Raw genomic sequence first — 22,234 nt, 5'->3', positions numbered from 1 at the left:
TAAGCTGCTTTTTGTGACAGGGCTGATGAAACAGCACGAAACACTGTGCTCAGTCATGCAGCTTTGGACGCGTGACTCAAAAAAATAAAATGAAAGCTTTCCAAAAACTAAAAATGGAACCTGGACTACTTGTTTTATTTGTGGTTCACAGCATTTCATGCTCAAATACTGCATTTTACACCGCAGTTTATATCTACCTCAACTAGTTACAACATCAATTGCTGTGTATTCATCAATAATAATAATAATTTAATGAGCTAATCAAATTCTGAAACAAGTGCATTAGCTGTTTTGATATATAAGTATCCTTTCCTGATTATACTTCTATACCGTGAATATTTTAGAAGCAGAGAAGGGACTTCAGCTACTTCAAAGGTGCATGGACAAGGGAAAAAAGTCTGAGAAGGTCAAAAACTTCAGCCACACTTACAATGTGAAGAACTTCTTCTGGTGACTGACACATTTCAGCTTGTGGCCATCATCAGGGTCATCCACATTTGCTTCTTTCGTTTCACGTTTCACGTTTCACTCATAAATGTAACTTCAGTAGTAAAAAACCTAATTTTGTTATTTTCCTAAGATGTTTAACAATATATAAAAGTCATCTCTAAATCTAATAGTAAAAAGGCTGTTCAAACCCTTAACATATGTATTTCTTTGAATATTTGTGTGTAATGTACCAAACATACCCCCTGACTTTAAAAAAAAAAAAAAAAAAGTACAGTGCACACAATACTATGAATATTCTGCATACTGTAGGCCTACATATTCACTATAGAGCGTTGTCCCATTGTCTTGGATGCAATATAGTCAGGGAGAGTATGTTTTCATTGTCTGTATTTTTCACTATTCAAACTTCTCACTGTTCTTTACTGCATTACCATTGATTTATCAGTAAAACAACTAATATAGAGTAAACAATTAAATAAAGACGTTTCCTTCAAGATGTTTTATATGCTTTCACCACACATTTGCAGTATAATGTTACTTCCTTGTCATGCCAAGTGAATTTTATTAATATAGACGAAAATCACAAAACGCAAATTTGCCTCGGAAACAGTAACACAACAGATAGAAACCTCAGGGAGAACCATGTATAGACAAATACATACTCAATCTGATGAATTTGTGTACTGGCAAATCATTTTTATTGTTTTGTGGCCCCCTTTGGCACATAGTAACACCAGCACCTTAGAGATTAAGTTTTAAAAAAAGAAAAAAGAGCACAGCACTACATTTTTATTTTTTGTACACGTGGTTATGACATTTCATTGAAAAGAAACCACAAAAATAATTAATTTACATTTCTTTTGTAAACTTCAGAGGATGAGAAAATATGTGAACAGTTTTTGGACTGGTCACATAAGACAAAGCATAAATAAGGCATACCATTCATTTGAAATGTATATGTTCAAAAGCAGAGTGTTGTGGTGATGATAATGGAGAGAGAGGCAGTTAGAGTCACTGATGATGGTTCAGAGACTGAACACAAGATGATGATGAACTGCACCATATAGAGCAACAAATCAAAGTTTTGTAGGTTTTGCTTTTCCTTGTTTTGAGATATTTCTTTAATGGTCAACCTGGTATCAATGGTAATCAAAAATATACATCTAATGGTACACTGAAAAGCTCATAGATACATTTTGTACTAACGCTACCAATGAGAAACATAAACAGGTTTCAGAATAGAACATCTCCTCTAAATAACCTTCAGCACCCACCTATACCAAAGAAATGGAGTCATACTATCCAATGAATGAAAGACACGTTAAGGGGTAAATGCTAAAAGAGATTATACAACTGCATTAATTTCAATGTGTCTCGCTTATATGTCACTAGAGAAATAAAATTTTCCAGTGAGCTGGGTATACCTAACGGATGGATTGGCAGATGTTGTCATACATTTGTATACAGGAGAGCTCCATTTGATAGATTAATTAGATTTGGATGATCACATTTTAATTAAAAAAATAGTCAAATTTCAAGTTTTTAAACTTGAAACAATCTTTTTTTATTTCAGTGTTTCAATGTAAGCAGGAAACATTCTAGTGCAGTTTAACAAGAGGAATTCAATCAGATAAAAATAATGAGGATTACATCTTATATTCATTTGGAAACATAAAAATGGGATTGGTTTACATGACATACAAACACAAAATGAAATGTAAGGAATTTAAAGTGGTTTAAAAAGGAAATATCTACCCTTGCAAACTTTCACACTGTTATTCCAGGCATTGTACACCTGTAGAAAGCAATAACTGACACTATAGCAAATAGGAACGCATGGTTTCACTAGGAAAAGTTAAAGGTGGTGCCCCTGAATCAAAATTACAACTAACAGGGCTGTGTCGCACTCTGAACTATTGAGGTTCCTGTTGGTGAGGATTTAGTGTTCTTTCCTCGTCAACTACGAATTTCAGGTCTGTCAAACGTGAATGAAATAGATTATAGTCAATGACCAGAAAACGTTTGTCCAGTTTAAGTCAATTAGAGATGTATACAGTACATGACATCCTGTTAGGAAAACAAGATACAATTCCACTTTGTGTTTTAGTGTCAAAGTATTTTAGACGGGGGATTTTTCCTTCAGCAGACAGATGTCCAATTCTTGGACCAACCATCAGCAATTTACAGTCTTCAAAAAACACTAGGACTACAGTCAACTATAAACAGTTATATACAATCATCTTTGTTGAAACTGAAACTGAATGAGACGAGATGAAGTCGTCACTACAGACTTTTACAAAGAAGACTCCCATCTAATGAAAGAAGCAACAAGTACTACCAAACCAACCTAAATTAAATTGAACAGAAGTGCGTGAAGCGAAGGACTACATATTAACCTTCATTATGCTGCCTTACATGCAACTAAACCCTCTCTCTTCTCAAACCATGTTGGTCTGAGCTCCTCTTGTGATTTTCCTGTTATTATCATATCCAGCACACCAAGACATGTCCTCCCTGACATTCATCTCTATCAGGTTACATTGTTGTTAGTGAAAGAGAACTTAAACCTAAACAGACCTTCATACGCCACTCTTTGGATCATGCCTTCCAGAGAAGCAAAACAAAAACAAAAATTTCATTTGTTGAAATGACAATGACTGTCCGTCATCTCTGGTTGGTGAATGGAGAACAGCCGGAGGTTGACGCTCAAATTTCAGGGCAGAAAACACTCTTTGTTACAGTTACTACAGTCCTACATCTCATCTAAGCCATAATCCTCCTCAGGAAAGTCTCCCACAACGACATTTAGGGGCTTCACAAATCCACCATATTTGTCCTCACATTCAAAGTATTGCTTCCCTGCCACACTGTGGAGACAAAAAGATAGGATCAAATAGAAAATCAAGACTAACATAATCAAAATTATGCATAGCTTAAAAAAAGAAGAGAAAGAAAAGATTGTGATCTTACGTTCCAGTGTGCTTTCCCACGGGCTCATCGTACTTCACTCCTACCCAGTGGCCTGGCTTGAAATCTGCTGTACCTGCAATGAACGTTACAACATTGTTTTTTACACCAAGTACTTTTATTCTTCCTACCTCTGTCTACAAGGCTATGTATTCACCTGTGTCTGTCTGTTTGTTGGTTTGTCAGCAGGATTACACAAAAACTACTGAACGGATTTTTCCGAAACTTGGATGGAGGATGTTTCTCGGCCCAGAGGAGACCCCATTAACTTTTTGTGCAGATCTGGATAAAGGGGCGGATCTGAGAATTTTTTCTCACTTTCTTTAACATTGCGAGCTAGGGAATTTTTCAATATTTCTGTTAATTTCTCGAGGAATAATGCATTGATCTTGATGAAAGAAATTAGTCTTAATTAGGGGGCTGGTATCTACAGTATGAGTGAAAACAAAAGGGGACTTCTGGACCTTGTTAGAGGTATGTACTCTACTGAGTGCCATTCTAGCTGCTGTTGTTGTTGTTGTTGTTGTTGTTATTATGATCCATAATTCTCAGTCTTCATTACTGACAATACTAGGAAAAAACTCATGTTAAATTTAACTTTGGACCACAATTCTTCCTGCATTGTTAGATTGTGTATTGGGCCACCACAAAGTACAACAAAGTCTACACTGTTAGAGAGGAAACCTTCAGTTGCACAGGATTTAAACCAATGTCCTAAACAAAAGTACACCAGCTAAGCTTTATCCAAACTCACCAACATACATGACTGTGCCAAGCTTTGTTGGTTGCCCAGGGACCTGCACTTTGCATCTGCTGCCAACTGAAATGGCATCAGCAGCAGCCTTCTGTTCCTCCTGTCGAGCAGCTTGCTCAGCTTTCTTCTTGGCCACTTCTTCCTCGTTGAAGTGACCAATACGATGTTTCTTCATGAATGATCGTGCTGAATCTGAAGAGAGAATGCGGCAAAACACATTCTATCAAATAAGATTGGAAAACTTCCTTTACAACATGCTTTACCAATTTTTGTCTTGATGCACTGATTGACAGTAAATGGTAAACTTTTGACAGTGCATGGTTAATTTCCAACTAATAAATTCAGCAAAAATCTTTGAATTGCATTAATTGTGTAACTATATTGTTATCCAATAGCCCCATTTTGATCATAACATTTGGAAATACATCTTACTTCTTTAATACCATAAGCGCAGTAAACATCTGAGAGAGTTAAACATTGTAGAGAAGCTTGAGGATGTCAGACTGTACCTGTCCTCTTTTCATACGCATCAGCTGAGAGTTCAAACTTCTCCACTCCGGAAACATCATCGAACTCGCCCATCTTGCCTCCACTAGTATCAATAACCTGTAATTCAGGAAGAGACACAAACACTTAAAAAACAAACACTACACCAGTTTATGAACGTTCTAACCAGCCAAAAACTGCACATTACTACAGCTTGATACAAGCGAGGTTATAAAAACAATGAATAGTTGACCAACATTTGTTTTTGTCTTTACAGTTCCACAGTAATGCAACTGCTTTGAAAACTCTCACTTGTTGGTGAACTTATGTGCTCATTAGTACCCCCAAGTGAAAAGGATAAAACATTAAACATTAACCATGGTTCTCATTGTCAAACCAGTTCCCAAATGTTTTACTGCAAACTTTTGACAGTGAAAAGCTTCCGGGCACGTCTTGATGAAACTTGCCAAAAATTTGTTTTTGCCTACAAGATGACAGAATTGGATTTGGAGCCAAAGACAGATCTGATAACCTGTTGCTACCTGTAATTTACTGCAATATGACAGTGATACAGGACACTGTATGAAAAGTGCTTCCAAACCAGGCAGCTACATACGTGTATTCTGGAGTCATCATCCACAGCATAGGAACCCAGCAAAGCATTGTTGTCGTCCATTTTCTGCAGGAACTTGTCAGCGACACTGAACAGTTCCAGGTCCATGGAGGAGGCAGATGCACCTATAACCATCTCCAACTTTGCCTAAACACAATATATACAAAATAGTACATGCTATGCATTTAGCTTTCCGAGGTATTATCAGGTCTTCAAAACAGTGCTTCCCAAATGGTGTGTGAAGAAACTCCAGGTGTGCTGTGGGATTTTGTTACTATAATACATAATTAATGCAATACAAACAAGTTATGAAAGAGTTACTGATTTACTATAATCACTACTTTGTAATGCATTCATTTCTAAATAGAGGCAAATTCTATACACTATACAATCCTTTAAAAACCTTCCAGGGAACCGCAGTATCTCAGCAATTACCTAATTTTTGGTTGGTGGGAATTATTAGTTTAACACAACGAAGGCCCTGATGTGAAGGAAGATAACGAGGGAGAAAACTGATTCAGCTGCATCTTATTGGGAAGCACTCTGTTTTTGGATACATATTATAGGGGCTATTTTGCCTGGATATGAATAAAGGTGTGTCTGAAGACTTAGGTTTTCCTTTTGGTGTGACTTGGTCCCAAAAAATTTGAAAACTACTGCTCTAAAGAAATGAGGAGGGCAGCAAACTAGACAACTATCTCAGCATTAAATTACTGTGCAGGTTAGGTACATCAAAACCCAACATCAGAGCTAATGTGTGCATCTTTTGAGGTGTTTCATGTATGATAAGCAGAGTCTCACCTTCAGCTCTGCTATACTGATCCCTCTGTTGAACCTGCGCTGCACCTCAAAGGAAGAGATGGTGCTTGTGAGGCGCACATTCACAGTGGGATTGGTTATTACTGTCACTCCGCCGTCCATTGTGTCGATGGTATGGACACAGCTGATGGTCAAAGACTGACAAGAGGCAAACAATGGGACACATTAGCCAGGGGATGAAATGGATACACAATCTCTCACTTGCAAACACACATTGTAAACAGGTGATTTCCCGTTGTCCTGCTGCAGGGATCCGACTATTTATTACCGACAGCAAGTAAACTTTGATTGTTTTCAATGCAATTCCTATGAAATACTCCATGAAGACCAACAAACATGCGCCCACTCCCAACTCGTAGATAAGTTTGCTGTTTCCTTGTGACCACTGATGACTTACATTGTTACTAGCGTTTAAATTAATAATAATCATCGTGACTTGGTAAATTCCCACCCTAATCTATCATGCTTACAAGCTTTATATGCTGTGATAATTTAAGCTTCACGTTTACTTTTCGTATTTTAACTGGCGAGTTAGCTTATAATAGCTAGCTACATGCTAGCTGTTTGGGTGGCTAGCAGCACCAGAGTCACGTTGGAAACACTGCGCACCCTCGGCTAAACGGTAAGATGTTTTTAGACGGCAGTTACTCACAAATAGGTGTATTTTCTAGTGATGTCAGGCTCGAAGCAGACCACTCGACACAATATCCACCTTTTAAAGTAGAAGAATCGCAGCAGCTCGATGTTTTGATGGGTTGCGGTTGTGCCACTTTATAACATCAATTCCTGCTACGCCCAGCTCTGGAACGTTCTACCGCCCCCGGGCAGGAGAACCACCAATCACATCAGGGAGGAAGTGAAGTCAACCAATAGCGTTACGGTACGAAGGGAAAGGGGCCGTGGCTCCGCCTACTTACGAGTAGATTGACACGACCGAAGACCAATCATCACTCAGGAGTGAATGCAACTGTTGAAACATCCACACAGTGGCGCTGTCCTGCAGTTTAAAGATGAAGCCTGAACAATGTTTCTTTTTATGAGGAATATTCAAAGCATCATACATTCAAGCAGGCACTAACCACTCTGTAATGAGAAAACACAGTCATGCACTGCATTTTACAGCAGGTTTGATCTATAATCTTGATCTCTAGCCAGAATTTAACTCTGGCTCAGTAATGTCCAGCAAAGCTTTCACCATGTTTGGGTCCAATTCAAACAAAGGTTCATAATAATTTGGGTTTCCCCTCAAACTTATTAGTACAATACCTGATTTTCACTTGACAACAATGGACAGAATAAAATATATTGTGTGTTATCCCCCTACAAGAAAAACAAGTCTGTTTGTAAATCATGTTAAGCGTGAACTATAGCACAGATAACAGACTAGAGCATGTACGGGCAGAAAAGAGAAGATCAGAGAAAGTGCTACGATCAAACCCCCGGCAGGGAGAAGCTGAGGGGGGCTGAGACAAGCCCACAGTCCCACAGTGAAGATTTACATTCCTACGGTTGTTGATGGAGATGGAGGTCTGCAAACCTGCCTGGCCTCATTCACACCTCATCTGACAACAACGCACATATAGCTTATCATAAAGAAAATGCAATTTGCTGTTTCTGACGCAGTTTCTAGAGTAGGGTAAGGCCTGTACACACAAACATAAGCTTTCAGTTCTTGGTTTGTCATTTATTTTCTGAACTTGTCCTGACCCCTGCAGACGCATTGTCTGTGCACTGAAGTGGTGTAAATTAAAGTTCAAGGATCTTCCCTCCTTTCTTAAAGCAGGATGCAGACCTGTTGCAAAAACCCCAGCATGAGGCGTGTCACAAATGCAAAGTAGACATGCTGTGTTAGTGTATACTTAATTGTGTGTATTCATGCTTGCAGTATTTGCATGGGGAAACCACCACAGACACACCAAATCACATAGGATCTGGTTGAAAAACAGGGATGACAACAACACTTGCCAGAACAAACACTGGTGTTTAACGCCCCTTTTCATTACATTATAATAAATGTTATTCTTTTTAGGAAAACAAATCATGTGCCACTTGTTAAACTCGGTAAAGTCTCACATTATTCAGATTCAGGTGTGTATTTTACAGGAATCTTAACATTTGCCATCAAAAACAAGCATTAGTTCCTGATCATTATGTCTGTTTGACCTCATAAAAGATGTCTGCGGTGTGCTATTAAAAATTGTTGTTTGTGCAAAGACAATAACTAAAAGACAAAACCCAACCCAACCACAGTCTGTTCACCCTCCTGCCATCTGGCAAATGATACAGAAGTACATATCTGCTGCCGTACCACCAGAGTATAGAGCAGCTTCACTCCCCAGGCTGTGAGACTCCTCAATTCATCATCAGTACTCCATTTTCCAAAACAGATGTAGCAGGACCAGGCCCAGGAGGGTGCCACTCAGCTGTGCTTCCAATCTGGCATCGTGGCCACTCGCGTTATGGCAGCAAAAAACTCCCCTGTGGCCCAAAGAGCATTTTCCCCACAGACCGCCATTATAAAAGAGATGTCTGTAACACTGATGACAGGACACCAAGAACTGCAGACGAGGTCGATTATGACTCGTTCTATCATGCTCTATCAGCTAGTTTTCGTAGTGGCCAAATCATGTAATTAAATTGTGATGTGATAAACTGGAGCCTACATTGTGAAAGAAGCGTCTGTAAAACGGTGGATTCTTCTTTTTTGTTAATGTCACAGCCCCCATGAAATGACTCGTTTGACTGTCAGAATTTGAGCCGTATGGTCCAATAAGATTTGGAAAGTCAAGAAGAGCCACACGAATAAATTATTTTATTACCATTCAAGTTAGTCAGGTACTAAACCGGAAGTCTGTAGTGTGCACGCTCCGGGTAGATCCGGGGGAATTTTAATCGGCAGGAAGTCGAGACATTTTCTCCACCTCCAAGACTGTGTCCAGGTTTTAATGTAATGTCCTTGGTTTGAAAAGACGCCATCTTTGCATCTAGTTCCTCTGTATAAATCCATGAGCGGGACATTAAATAACTTAATTTAATTTAAAAAATGACAATAAATTTACCTTGTAGCCTTGTATCAGCATGAGACTGAATTTTCATTATTGGATGAACTATTCCTTTAATCTAATCTAATCTAATCTAATCTAATCTAATCTAACATATATGTTTATTATATATAATATATAATATATAATAATATACTCATACAAAAAGATAGCTGGCCAGTATGATGATATTTTTGATAAGGATAGTATGAGAAATGAATTTATATTTTTGTATGACAAAGATAAAAGGTAAGTTTAGGGAAATTAATTGGGGTATAGGTTTAGACCATTAAGGAAGCTGGTTATTTATGACTTCTTTGGGAATATGTAAACAAAGTCATCAAGTGTTTGACGATTTCTTTTGCTTTTCATTGTCTGTAAACATTGTGTTTTCTATGCTTTTTATTTATTTGCTTCAAACTATTATTCTTGTCTGTCATTTCTTGTTCTTTACAAATCAATCAGTCAACAATCTTAACCTGATTGGCGTGAGTAAAGAATAATTTCAGGCATGTGGAAAGAGGAAAACAGTCACTTTAAACAAAGACATTGGGTTACAAAGGGGCGTTACTGCTGCTGGTTTGCAGGCACATTCATGGTCTGGTCGACTGGCGGAGAGTGGGAGAGAGTGCAGCGCTGCAGAGGGAGGGAGAGAGGAGGAGGAGGAACTACTGGAGGAAAAAAAGTTAAAGTAAAAATGGCTTCCTTGTCTTTGGAGTCTACAGAACAATCTGAGAACAGCCCTGAAGAGCCAACGGCAACGGAGCCCAAAGAAGAGAAAGAGGATCCGGTCCAACTTTCGGAGCAATTACTCCAAAGTTTCCAGAAGTCGGCTCTGAGTTTTTCCACTGACCAAGTATCATGTCTGTGCGAGGCCCTCCTGCAGGCGGGCAATGTGGATCGCCTGTGGAGATTTCTATCCACCATACCTCCTTCGTCCGAGCTGCTACGTGGCAACGAGACCCTGCTGAAGGCCCAGGCACTGGTGGCTTTCCACCGGGACGAATTCAAGGAGCTGTACGCCATCCTGGAGAGCTACCCCTTCCACCCGTCTAACCATGGGTTCCTGCAGGACCTGTACCTGAAAGCCCGCTACAAGGAGGCGGAGAGGTCCCGGGGCCGCAGCCTGGGCGCAGTGGACAAGTACCGGCTCAGGAAGAAGTTCCCCCTGCCCAAGACGATCTGGGACGGAGAGGAGACCGTGTACTGCTTCAAGGAGAAGTCCCGAAACGCCTTGAAGGAGTGCTATAAGAGCAACAGGTACCCGACTCCCGACGAGAAGAAAAACCTGGCCAAAGTGACCGGACTGTCCCTCACACAGGTGAGCAACTGGTTCAAGAACCGCAGGCAGAGGGACAGGACCCCGTCCGGGACCCACAGCAAAAGGCAAGGCAATGCAAACACATGCATTATATCTATCTATGGAGGGAGTTCAGCGAAAGTCTTTACACAGGCAACAGATGTCCTGAACTTTCTTTTGTTTAGTTAAGAGCAGCTTATTTCTTCTTCTTTATGCCTGGTTACTCAGAATAGTGACTAATCCACCAGACCAAACCTTAATGGTAAACAAAGACCTACAGGCCCACACACAGGGGAGCATAGGCACACTTTTGTACACATTAACCTTCAAAGCAACCAAACTAACACAGAATAAATCATTGCATCAAGTGAGAAGATGGACAGAGGAGCTGACTTTTGACAAGCCATGCAGGTCTGAGACCAGGAGCATGTTGCTTTGTTATGAAATGTGAGATCCAGGCGCCCACAATGGCTCAAGTTTCCTGAAACCCTGCACCGCTTGCTCAGGGCCTGCAGGGTGACCGAGGTTAGGGAAGGTGGGGGTGGTAAACAGAGAGAACAAAAATCCTCTTTAAGTTGCTTTCACTCAGAAATCTCAAGAGTTATTATACCAAGAAGAGAGGAGGAGGCGGGGGAGATAAGAGAGAATACAGCAGAGTTATCTTATCAGGCTGGAGGGTTTGTGGTGGTCTGGTCTGGAAGACAGTTAATCTGTATGCTTGACAGGGCTGCTGTGTTTTGTGACACACATTAACTGAGTACAGGCCAAAAGTTTCTAGGAATCTGGACCAGCTTCCCTTTTTTACTGACCCATTGCAGACTGTGGTCAGTTTTGTAGACGAGATAATAAAAATGACCACAAACCAGTTGTAAAGGGTTAATAATAGAGCTGAGTGGTAATCACAAGTTGACCACTGAAGGATCTGTTCAACACACAAGACAACGTTAATCTTTATTTAATGGTATTTGATATTCCTAATGATATCATTTGAATCTTAACATGACGACATTGTTCAGGTCTGGTTTACTCTTTCCAGATAAATGATATTTAGAAGATTTCAAACGTTTATTTTAAAATAAATCGCTGACTCATAATGAGGGATGTTATCATGAAAATGTTACTTCTGTAAATCTTGTCACAGGAATTGAAACAGGTTATATCAACAGTGCATGTGTGTCAGAGTTGGTTCAACAACAACTTTTGACAGATATTGCAAAGTTAAGTAGTATTTAAGTAATATTTATAAAATGGTTGTTAAAACATTGATCAGCTGAAATGTTGTAGTTAAGGCACCCAGTAGAGTGCATACCTACGCCAAGGCCCCACAGTCCACTTTAATTTAATCAAGCCTTGTCCAATGTCAAATAAAACATTTATTACATTAAAAGGAAAACCGCTGTGTCACGCCTATGACCTATCCTTCATCCAAGTTTCGTGGAAATCCACACTGTAGTTTTTGTGTAATCCTGCTGACAAACCAACAAACAAACAAATGGATATGGGGAAAACTTTCTTGGTGGAGGTAATTAGTCTACTTTAGTCCACACTGAAGGAACAACCTGAGTATCATAACATACAGACTGAAGGTAATCTACCAGCCATTTGCATATTTTATCAGTCTTTGCCTGATGGCTGGTGCCCTGATTACACATAATATGCAGAGGATATTGTTTTTCTGAGGATCTCTGGACTGTTTTTGTAAGCCACTATGATTACCTATGATAACTTTTAATGTCCTACAGAGGGCGGGTGTGGTGTTTTGCAAATTGTCATGTTCACTTCTTAACAGAATTATTAGTTTAACAGCTGTTTTTGAGCCTAAACCATTGCGTACTAAAATTACGTATCCCCAAACAACTGCAAGTGCACTTTTGAAACACATACTGCATTTCTTTGAGCAAGTAAAAATCACAAAACCAATACGAAACAAAAAGCTAATTTCAATGCTTTCTCATGACAATATGAATTATAGTCCTCTACCGATGAAAGTCTGCTCCATGAACGTGAATGAAATACAAAGTGTTTAAAGGACTATACATTTAAAAAGGGAAACAATGGTTTCCCTTTTTAAAGCACTGATAAAGCCTGTTGTCCAACCCTGTAAAGCCTCAAACCTTTCCCTTTTATTTGACCTATTTATTTTTCTTCTGTTCCAGTGAGTCCGATGGGAACCACAGCACTGAGGACGAGGCAAGCCCCATGGACGACGCCCCTGAAAAACCAGAGGAGGCTGCCAGCTCTGCAGCGTCCATCATCTCCCTGTCTGCCGTCCCCTGTAGCACAGGTGGCCAGCTCATCCTCAACGGGTCCGGCGGCTTTCTAACTGCCCCTCAGTCATTACTTCTTAATGGAAATTCCCTGATCTCCAGTAATGGTGCTGGTGTCATTATTAACGGGCTAAGCTTGGGCGATTGCCAAACAGTCACACTGAGTCCTGTTGGGACCAACTCTCCTTTGATACTTAACGGTGCTCAGGTAATAACCAAACCTAGCGTCAGCGTGCAGCAAGCAGTTTCTGTAGTAGAGCGGGAGGTTTCATCCATGGAGGCCAAGAGGAGCAGTCTTCCAGCAGTCGTTCTGAGCACTAACTCCACACCAGTGTCAAACCATCCATCCATCATCTCTCTTCCTCTGCAAACCAAGACACACAGCAACAATGCAATGGATTTCATAGGTGTCCCTGATTCAGAGGGCAGCAGCCAGACAGCATCTTCCTCTTCTTCATCTTTATCCCCCTCCTCACCAACTCTGTCCTCTCCTACCAGTCTCCCCTCACTAGTCTTAACACAAAACACCCAGGAGTCCCTCACCCTCCCGGCCTCTATGTCATCTGCAGGCGTGGTAGTCTCAAATTCCTCTGTGTCTCTCTCCAGTCAGCAAGGGGAGTATGTTGTCTTTGCCACCTCTGGCTCCCAGTTAAACCCATGTAGCTCTGTGGTCTCCTCCACCAACTCCACCCCTCAGGTCTTCTCTCTGCCCCAGGTTGTGCCTTCCATCCAGGGTATACCAGTTTCCCAGCTGGTCCAGCACTCTTCAGGAGCCCAGGTGTCCCAGTGCCCTCAGTTGGTCCCAGTATCCCCGCTCACATCGCCGGCTCATCAGTTCCAAAGCCAGACGGTGAACACAGGCACCAGGCTGGTGCAGCAGCAGCAGGATCCTTCAACAAGTCTGCCTGAAGGTGCTACAACCATAGTCTCCATCTCACAGCTGAACAATCAGCTCTCGCAGCGAACGGCACACCAGCTGGGGGACCAAACCACAAACTCCACATCTGCCAAAATCCAGGTCCCGCAAGTTATATCCATCTCGTCCCCAACACAAGTAGTCCCCGTCCCCCAAACCAAAGGCACCACACCGGCTCAGCTAGTCCCCCTCTCCATGCCTCAGCTGGTCCCCGTCTCCCCCATCCAAACTTCGTCCACCATCTCTTTCCCACAAGTAGTACCTGCCAGTCCTTCTCTCTCCATCCCCTCCGCTGGAGTGCCCTTACAGATCCTGACATCAGCTCCTGCAGGGGCAGGCGTCGCACAGGGCCCGCTCAGGATAAACCAGCTGAGGCCCATTCAGAGTGTGGGTCCCCCAACCAGCGTGGCCCCTGGTATGCAGCTCCTCAACTCTGGGATCATTCAGCTGCCCTCTGCTCCTCCAGGTACACTGAAGTCGGTAGATATTTGCAAATGTAGCAAGCAGCAAGGCAACTGAAAACCAAGTGTTTTAATAATTTAACAAGCAAAATTGTCAAAGAATGAACTGCTTTGAAGCCTCTCAAATGTGAGGATTTCAAGTCTTTATTTGTCATATATAATGATATAAACTGATTATCTCTAAGATTTAGACTACTGGTCAGATGAAAACAATTTGTAGATCTGACCTCTGGTTTTGGGAAATTCATCACCAGCCTTTATTCAAGACAGGGATACATACAATACAATACATACATCATACATATACAAAACCAACGTACCACACAACAGTCAAAAGAAAACATCTTTATTCAAATTGCTCCACTCAAGTCAGAAGGCTCCTGAATCGAGCAAAAGGGACAGAACAATTTCTGATTTGTATTAAAAGATAAATATAACAAGGCTTCTGTACTGTGGGTTAATAACAACAGCATCTAAGTTAATTTACTTCTTGAGGTGGGACTATGTGGGCACTACAGCGGTGCATGTGTCAACTCACTGTCGGAGAGGAGAGCGAAAAATCACAGCTAGCACTGAAGTATTGAAACCATTTCAAATATTCAGTAATGGTATTTATCAATACTGTGATACCTTTGACAACACTAATGCCCATCAAAGTTTACTCCAAGGTGGTGTTGTTGGGTTTCTTGTTTTGTCTTATTATCAGTCCAAAACCCTCATATATTCAATTAATAATGACATTAGACACACGACTGATAATCTGAATCACAGAGTATTTGGCATTTTTGCTTAAAAATAGTGATAAACAAGTGACAATAAGTCGATATAAAAAAGAAATACAGATACAGCAAGCAATTTAACCCATAACATTGTACCAAAACACACTGAAGAAACTATGCCTAAAAAAAACTGGGGGAAAAAATAGGTCCCAACACAAAACAATAGAAAGTTAATATAAAAAGTAAGATTTGTAATACACACAGCATCATTTTTTCTTTATTATGTAAAACACGTCACAAGTATTGGTCTGTAAATGAATCTGCTGCTTCCATGTATTAATGGTAAAGAGCTGCTTTGGTGCTGATGATGTGTCATTTATCACTCCTGTAGGTAACCTCCTCCTCGGTGGAAGCCCCTACCTGAGTGTCCAGCAAGGCAAGCTGATTCTGACCATCCCAGCAGGAATCCAGCTCACCAGTTTACCCCTGAAACCAGTCCCGGAGGCTTCACCCATCTCTGCTAATGGAGTGAGTCCCATTCTCACCACCTCCACCCCTCCTGTCGCCTCCCAGCCTTCCATCACCTCCACCCCGACCCCCATCGGCCTCACATCATCTCCCTTAAACTTCATCAACTCGTCTCCACCATACTGCGCTCCAGAGACTGGGACACCCGCCGTCCCTTCCCCTCATACGCTGGACCATTCAGTCACCCTGACAACGGCGAATACTCTTACTCCAGAAAGTATGCTTACCCTCAGTCCCATGTACAGTGGAGTGACACCCAGCAGCCAGCTGTCCCAACCAGCCTGGAGCCCTGTGCCCCTCTCCACTTCAGCTAGTCTAACTCTGTTTGATGTCCGCGGCAAGGGGGACCTGCCGGTAGACCCTGGTTTGTTGGGCCTACCTGGAGGAGAGTCGCTGCTCTTAGGAAGCCCCTCGCCGGACCAGGATGTGGAGGTCAACTCAGCACTGGGGGATCCAGCGGAGATGGATGGGGACTCTAAGATTCTTACTCAGCTCCAGTCTGTCCCTGTGGATGACGAGCTGGGCTTGTAGTCTGTTTACGGTGAAACAAGCAGTAGGTTACAGACTCTGCTGTTTGTTTTTTATCCCATATTTTTAATCCCTTTGAGACATAAATGTCTTTAACAACATGAACTCTTTCTCATTATGGCCTGATAACATCATGGTCTTCGCTGGCACTTCTCTGCAGCTCTATGTCACATGGATGGGCATGGTTATGTGGAACGTTCACCTGCTCATTCAACGTCACAATATCGCCTGAGAATTTGCGTCTCAAGAGGCTTTTATGAAAATCCGAACGTGCCTTTCCTGTTTTATCAGATCCAGACAGAACACGGATTAGTCTGCTTGGCCCGGTTACAGGTCCTGGTGTTAAAAAAAGAAATACTACATTACGCAAGACGTTATGGCTTTGCAGTTTTGTGGACTGCGGACCAAGTTCAGCTGTACTTGGAGGAGGTGTTGTGGTTTTTGCTGGCAGTAGAAGTACTTCATTGTGGAACGACCACAGTAACTATACACCAGACTATCTAGCAATAAGAGATTGTCCTGCCTTTCCAGAACTAACAGCTTCAGGATGTTCTCTTTCACTTGTTCACAGCCTCAATATATTATTCTACCATTGCTCCAGGAATTTAGTGAAGTTTCTTCACAAACAGATTTGAGATGAGATGGTAGATTTTATGTAGAACATTTTTTAAATGTGTTTTCCTCAACCATCATTACATCATAGCTTCAAGGGCTACACGACAGTATTTTATGATGAAGAGTTACTGAAGTCTTGGTGGAAACAAGCAGCCAAACGTTTATTTGTTTCAGTAAGCTGTTTTTAAAGGACAGATTCCCCCAATAGTGGAAATTCAGTTGTTAACTACTCACCCTCTTGCTGCTGGAAAGTCGGGGTCAAAGTTTTGTAGTCGAGAAAACATTTTTGGAGCTTCACAGCCAAACAGGGTTGCAACATTCTCCTCAACAACTGAAGTAGATGGGGACTTGTTTTAAAATGTAAAAAAAACAAACAAAAGAAGATCAAATGGATTCTTGCAGCTCGTCCGGCATAATCCAAGACTATGGAAGTCCAGAAATACCAAATTGATTTGAAAAGACTTGTCGAGCTTGTGCACCCGCTTCAAAACCGACCCCCCAGGAAGAGCGCCAGGTTTTAAAGGCAGTTCTCTCAGTGGCCAAACCGTGTAATTACATCAGCATGTGACGCACTGCGGCACAACTTTTTTGGAGCATCACAACCCCCACAAATCTGGAGGAGCGGCATGATTAAATTATTTTATTCCCATTCAGGTTTGCCAGCCACTAAAACCGGAAGTGTCTGGTGCTCAGGCTCTGTGGGCCCCACAGGGTGGAAGATCTGGATAATCTTATACCCAGGAAGTTGAGCTTCCAACGAGCAGCTTTTATAGGAATGAACGGGGCTCTGCCTCTGAAGCTGTATCCAGATTCAAATTGTTAGATTCATGGTTCAAACGGGGTGCACGTCAATGCTCAGGGCTTCCGGAGACATGGATTACGCCAGACGAGCTGTATGGACAGCGCTGTTTTGCTGCGACGTTTCAGAAATGTTTTGTGGACTACAAAACTTCACCTGACGTTCCATCAGCATGAGGCTGAGTAGTTAATAAATAAAGTTTTTGGGTGAACTTATCCTTTAATTTACTTCATGCAGTTTTCAAGTGAGAATGCTGCGCTCCATTTTTTACAAATATAACAAAGGAATTAAAAGGGTCTGTACTCTATGCAATGCATGTTTAGTTCTTTATAGGACACTACGTCGCACAATGGCTGAGTTGACAAGCCAGTACACTTGGGAGATGAGAAAAAGACACTAAAACGTTTGCTGTGACCCCACGTAGTGATGTTTGTGTCTGTTAAATGCATCCAAAATCTCTGTTTTGTTGATATAAGTGCCTTATTTTTTAAAGCTTACAGGTTTGTTGTTTTTGAAAAAATGTTTTGACTTTTTACAGTTTTACAGATGCTATATACCCAACCAAATTTTGGGATTCACTTTATGGACCTTTTTCTGAATACCCACAATTCTGTGTCTGTTTGAGTCCATTCAATCATATTGTGACGATTCTGGTTGTAAAGTCACAGCTCTGTCTCCTGTTTTTGTATATTTTGCACCTTTCATTCACACAATGTTTACGCTGCGCTGCCATGTTGTTGTGACAGTGGCTGAACTCATATTCTGTCCTGAAATTGTCTTTTCTTTCTCAGTGTGACATTAATAATACCAAGTTAACACAAAAGCTAAAGAGGTCAATCAGAAAATAGGATTTTCTGATGAAATGTTTCTTCTCTTTCTCAGTTGTAGCCAATCATCATATGAGCTTTCCACTGTCCTAACACAGGTAGCGGTCAAACTTTTGGCCAATTATGGTACACAAAAACACACTTCTAGTTACAGTAATGTCCTTTTTTGTTTGTTTTTTATAGGTATGTTTGTTGTTTGTCTTTTTTTGTACATTTAATCTATTTAAAGCATGTATCAATCGGTTTCTAGTTTTAACTGAAAGACAAATGAGTCCTTGTGGAAAAAAAAAAGCAGATAGGAAATGATATTCATTTTCACTTGGAAGTTATGAAAAACTGAGGTTTTACACTCGACATGTATGAAATCTATTTTGATTGCAGGTAGGTCGGCTTGAAATACAGGTCACCTCCTTGCTAATAAATTTAAAGGACATTTGTTCCCAGTGGCCTTTGGATAGATTATTAAATGGCTTGGACAAATCAATTTTAGTTTAAAATTTTACCAACATTTTAATTAGTTTGGGGTAAAGGGAATACGTCTGTCCTATATGTAAAATATGGTAACCTGCGTTTGTTTATATGAGCCATTTCTTACCAAAGTATGTAGACATTGAAGCCTCTGTGGGCTTGCGCACATTTGTAGCTGGGGATATGTTTTACTCTCTCCTACCTGACACATAACGTATATGACTCCAGATGTAACCAAAGATAATGTATTTTGACCGACTTTTTGATAGTTTTGAAAGGGATCGTTTGTGTCTGTCATTCAAGGTTCTTCTCATTTTTGTATTCAAATGCATTCTATTTTTTATATTACATGTTATTGTAATAAACTACATTTACAAAAAAAACCTTGTTTTGGCTTCTTTTTTTTTTAAAGAATGTTTTCATGCATCGTGAATTATTGTTGGCAAACCATGTCACAGGGTTTTGCTTCTGATTTGCCAAGATAATTTTATTCAAATGTGTTTTCCTTCTGCACGGCAAAACCATCACACACTCTGTCTCTGTCTGGGTGAATGCCAGTACAATAGCAAAGGACCAAAATGTGTGTGAGTGTGTGCATGCATGTGTTTGCACAAGAGAAGGAGGGATGTATGGTGTGTTGTTATAACCCTGATGGGCTCAGGTTACCTGTGATTGGATTTTGTCAGGGCATGATGAGTCATGATAAACACACACACACTCATGTTCACTTCGTCCACGGAGGCTTCAGCTCTCTCCAGTACAAACTTGAGAGAGGTTGTTAGAAGAGATCAGACTTAATCTCAGGACTTTTTGGGATCTTCTCCCAACAGCGATGATCTTCACAGGGGAACAGGTGGCTTGTCTGTGCGAGGTCCTTCTGCAGAGTGGCCGCATAGATCGTCTTGCTGGCTTCCTCCACACTCTTCCTCCTCCTTCCCTCTCCTCTTCTCCTTCCCCCGGGGAGCTGGAGAGCGTGCTGAAGGCTAAAGCCGCAGTGGCCTTTAACCAGGGCCGCTTCATTGACCTCTACACCCTGCTGGAGGGCTTCTACTTCTCCCCTCGGAGCCAACCGCTCATGCAGCAGCTCTGGCTCAGAGCCCACTATATAGAGGCTGAGAGGCAGAGGGGCCGACCCCTGGGAGCTGTGGGGAAGTATCGCGTAAGGAGAAAGTTTCCTCTACCACGCACCATCTGGGACGGAGAGGAGACCAGCTACTGTTTTAAGGTAGGCAAAATCTCCTTAATGTGCTCTCCAACTTTAGTATAGCTTTCTGGTACATTTGCACAAGTATTGTACCATAAAACCGTGAGTACGGTTTTATGGTACTTTTATGATAAGTGAGCTACTGAGATTTATTAGGCTGTATGCAGATCCAGATTATTCATGAAAGAAAAAAGCATATTTCATCATATTTCACATGGTCCTTTACTTTCAGATTAACATAATCAATGGCAGGCCTAAAGTAGTTTAAATATACCAGAACTGTAATATCTGATATTCCTATATCAATAATAATTATCAAATAAAATGGTCATAAAAAGAGCCCTTTTTACTTTGACTTTTGAGACCTATAGTTATTTTTTATGGAAGCCCATTCCTGACAGTAAATGAAAAAAATAAGATGAAAACTAAGCTCGATGAAAAAAATATTTCAATGGTAATATATGAGATACAAAAAAGGTCATAATTAGGAGATAAAAAGCCAACATTTATCTCATAATTATGACTTTTTATCTTAAAATTACAACTTTCCGTCCCATAATTATGACTTTTGAACTCATAATTATGGCTTATTATCAAATAATTTAAACTTTTTATCTGAAAATTGACTTTCTATATCATAATTTTTACTTTCTATCCCATATTTATCACTTGTTACCTCATGATTTCGACTTATCTCATAATTATGACTGTCCACTGAAACATTCATACATTATATTTTTTCATGATAAGTTTTCTTCCATTTTTATTTTTACTGGCAGAAAAGGGCTCCCACATAATGGAGTACCAAACTTAATCATTACTCTTTTGATTTTATTTAAGCACCTGATTAAACTATAGTACTGCTGCTTTAGTTTTGAGGTGATAGCCTAGCATAGCTTACTTACTGCTAGCTACTTAACTAGCTTAACTGCTAGCTTAACTAACATCACAGAGCCACCCTCTCACTAACTTAAGATACAGGCCAGTTGGTATTTCTAAAGCTTTCTCTGTGTATGTTTTTGTTTAACTTACTAACAGGAGAAATCACGGAGTACTCTCCGGGAGTGGTACCACCACACACCTTACCCCTCCACCCGGGAGAAGAGGGAGCTGGCAGCGGCCACCGGCCTGACGACCACACAGGTCAGCAACTGGTTCAAGAACCGCCGGCAGAGGGACCGAACCACGGACGTCACTGGGTCAGTAGGTCACCTTTTGAGCAATTCTCTCATTTTAATCATTTAATTACATCCCACACACCCACTGTCTAGTGTTTTACAACGAAAAGACCATGATGAGATGACTTTTCGACAAAGTACAAGACTGTGAGGAACCACAGGGGACAGGACGCGGATGGATACACAGCCGTAGACCACCCATTCAGCCTCGCGCCATGGACCAATGTTTTTATATACATGACTATAATTAATTAATTACATATTTATACTTTCGCTTAACAGAGTAAGACTCCTCAAACATGCCATGCAGTTTTGGTTTGGTTTTAAATCAGAAATCAATAAAGAAACAAAAACAAAAAAGCTAGGTTTGCTGTCCGCGGAGTAATACGAGGAGCAGCGTTACAGCTCATTTAAAAGCAGTTTGTTGATGAACTCATTAGAAAAATAACTTCTCTTCATTTTTAGCTAATCCAGGCGAAATGTTCATATAAATACAGAAATAACTGTTTCACTAAACTTACAAGAACTAATTTGAACATTTTCAAGCACAGGCCTTCTCGTCCATTGATGGTTTTTGTATTTCTTCCCTCTACTTTACTGAAGGGCTTAACATTTCTTTATTGTTCTTCTGTTTGAGAGACCAGTAAAGGTAGAAATTAAACTAGAAGTTTTGTAATTGTATATTACACATTATTTAGTTAATTTTAATTCCTTAAACATTGAACAACAGCACCCCCTTGTGGTCATACGAAGACATGATGCACTATTTGACTGGTGACACCCATTGCATTTTTCTGATGTTCCTTATCTGATCTCTTCATTTAGTTTCCAAACATCTTGCTCTGGAAGAAGCTATGGAGAAGTCTACCCTTCCTCCGACAACGACTGTTCACCTCTAGGCAGCCCACACCCCCGATACCACTGGCGACCACCTCCACCCCTCTGTCACCCTCCACCTCCTCTATGCCACTTCCTATGAATCTGCCCTTTAAATGTTATGTTGTAACTTATATTTCTTGCTTATATTCTATTATTTGTTTTGTTTTGTTCCCTTCTTGAATGCAAAGTTAACTTTCTGGTGCCAGAAAAACAAAAACTGTGCAAAACATGATATTGGAACGTGACGTAAACGCACATAAAACACCACACAAGCATAATTTATCTGGATTAAATTCAAAGTACCAGTTCACAGACATGCTGTAAAGCTCATCCTTAAACCCAATGTCCCCACACGGTATCAACACATTTACAACAATCAGCTTCTTCAATTCGTTAAAGGGAAGATGAGATGCGG

At 40.8% G+C, this 22,234-nt stretch overlaps 3 protein-coding genes across 4 annotated transcripts; 2 read left to right on the top strand and 1 right to left on the bottom strand.

Moving 5' to 3' along the window:
• Positions 1-1,121: 1,121 nt before the first annotated feature.
• On the bottom strand, positions 1,122-20,812 carry tbcb (tubulin folding cofactor B). 2 transcript variants are annotated; one of them, XM_084351107.1, is made up of 7 exons: positions 20,795-20,812; positions 6,072-6,227; positions 5,274-5,417; positions 4,681-4,777; positions 4,172-4,363; positions 3,421-3,493; positions 1,122-3,317 (listed from the first exon to the last, which is right to left on the bottom strand). In XM_084351107.1, the coding sequence occupies exons 2-7, from the start codon at positions 6,189-6,191 to the stop codon at positions 3,203-3,205; spliced, it is 741 nt and encodes a 246-aa protein (XP_084207233.1). In that variant the 5' UTR covers positions 6,192-6,227; positions 20,795-20,812; the 3' UTR covers positions 1,122-3,202. The 2 variants fall into 2 exon arrangements, with proteins under 2 accessions (XP_084207233.1, XP_084207232.1); XM_084351106.1 differs by lacking the exon at positions 20,795-20,812 and adding an exon at positions 6,742-6,908.
• Positions 9,734-18,529, top strand: six5 (SIX homeobox 5). Its single transcript, XM_084351104.1, has 3 exons — positions 9,734-10,516; positions 12,587-14,079; positions 15,185-18,529. The coding sequence occupies exons 1-3, from the start codon at positions 9,828-9,830 to the stop codon at positions 15,850-15,852; spliced, it is 2,850 nt and encodes a 949-aa protein (XP_084207230.1). The 5' UTR covers positions 9,734-9,827; the 3' UTR covers positions 15,853-18,529.
• On the top strand, positions 19,391-22,174 carry six9 (SIX homeobox 9; the record flags this gene model as incomplete). Its single annotated transcript, XM_084351108.1, has 3 exons — positions 19,391-19,783; positions 20,801-20,961; positions 21,766-22,174. The coding sequence occupies 3 exons, from the start codon at positions 19,391-19,393 to the stop codon at positions 21,917-21,919; spliced, it is 708 nt and encodes a 235-aa protein (XP_084207234.1). The 3' UTR covers positions 21,920-22,174.
• Between the last annotated feature and the right edge of the window lie 60 nt (positions 22,175-22,234).

Source organism: Pagrus pagrus (genome assembly GCF_965226575.1).
Source record: "Pagrus pagrus genome assembly, chromosome: 4".
Lineage (NCBI taxonomy): Eukaryota > Metazoa > Chordata > Actinopteri > Spariformes > Sparidae > Pagrus > Pagrus pagrus.
The sequence above is the reverse complement of the archived record's forward strand: the minus strand, read 5'-3'. Positions and strand labels throughout refer to the sequence as shown.

Coding starts and splice junctions, on each gene's coding strand:
- six5 (XM_084351104.1), top strand. CDS start 9,828: ATGGCTTCCTTGTCTTTGGAGTCTACAGAACAATCTGAGAACAGCCCT. Junction 10,517..12,586: donor TCCGGGACCCACAGCAAAAG/GCAAGGCAATGC, acceptor CTTCTGTTCCAG/TGAGTCCGATGGGAACCACA. Junction 14,080..15,184: donor GCTGCCCTCTGCTCCTCCAG/GTACACTGAAGT, acceptor TCACTCCTGTAG/GTAACCTCCTCCTCGGTGGA.
- tbcb (XM_084351107.1), bottom strand. CDS start 6,191: ATGGACGGCGGAGTGACAGTAATAACCAATCCCACTGTGAATGTGCGC. Junction 4,778..5,273: donor ATGATGACTCCAGAATACAC/GTATGTAGCTGC, acceptor CCTGAATTACAG/GTTATTGATACTAGTGGAGG. Junction 3,494..4,171: donor TGGCACAGTCATGTATGTTG/GTGAGTTTGGAT, acceptor CGTTCATTGCAG/GTACAGCAGATTTCAAGCCA.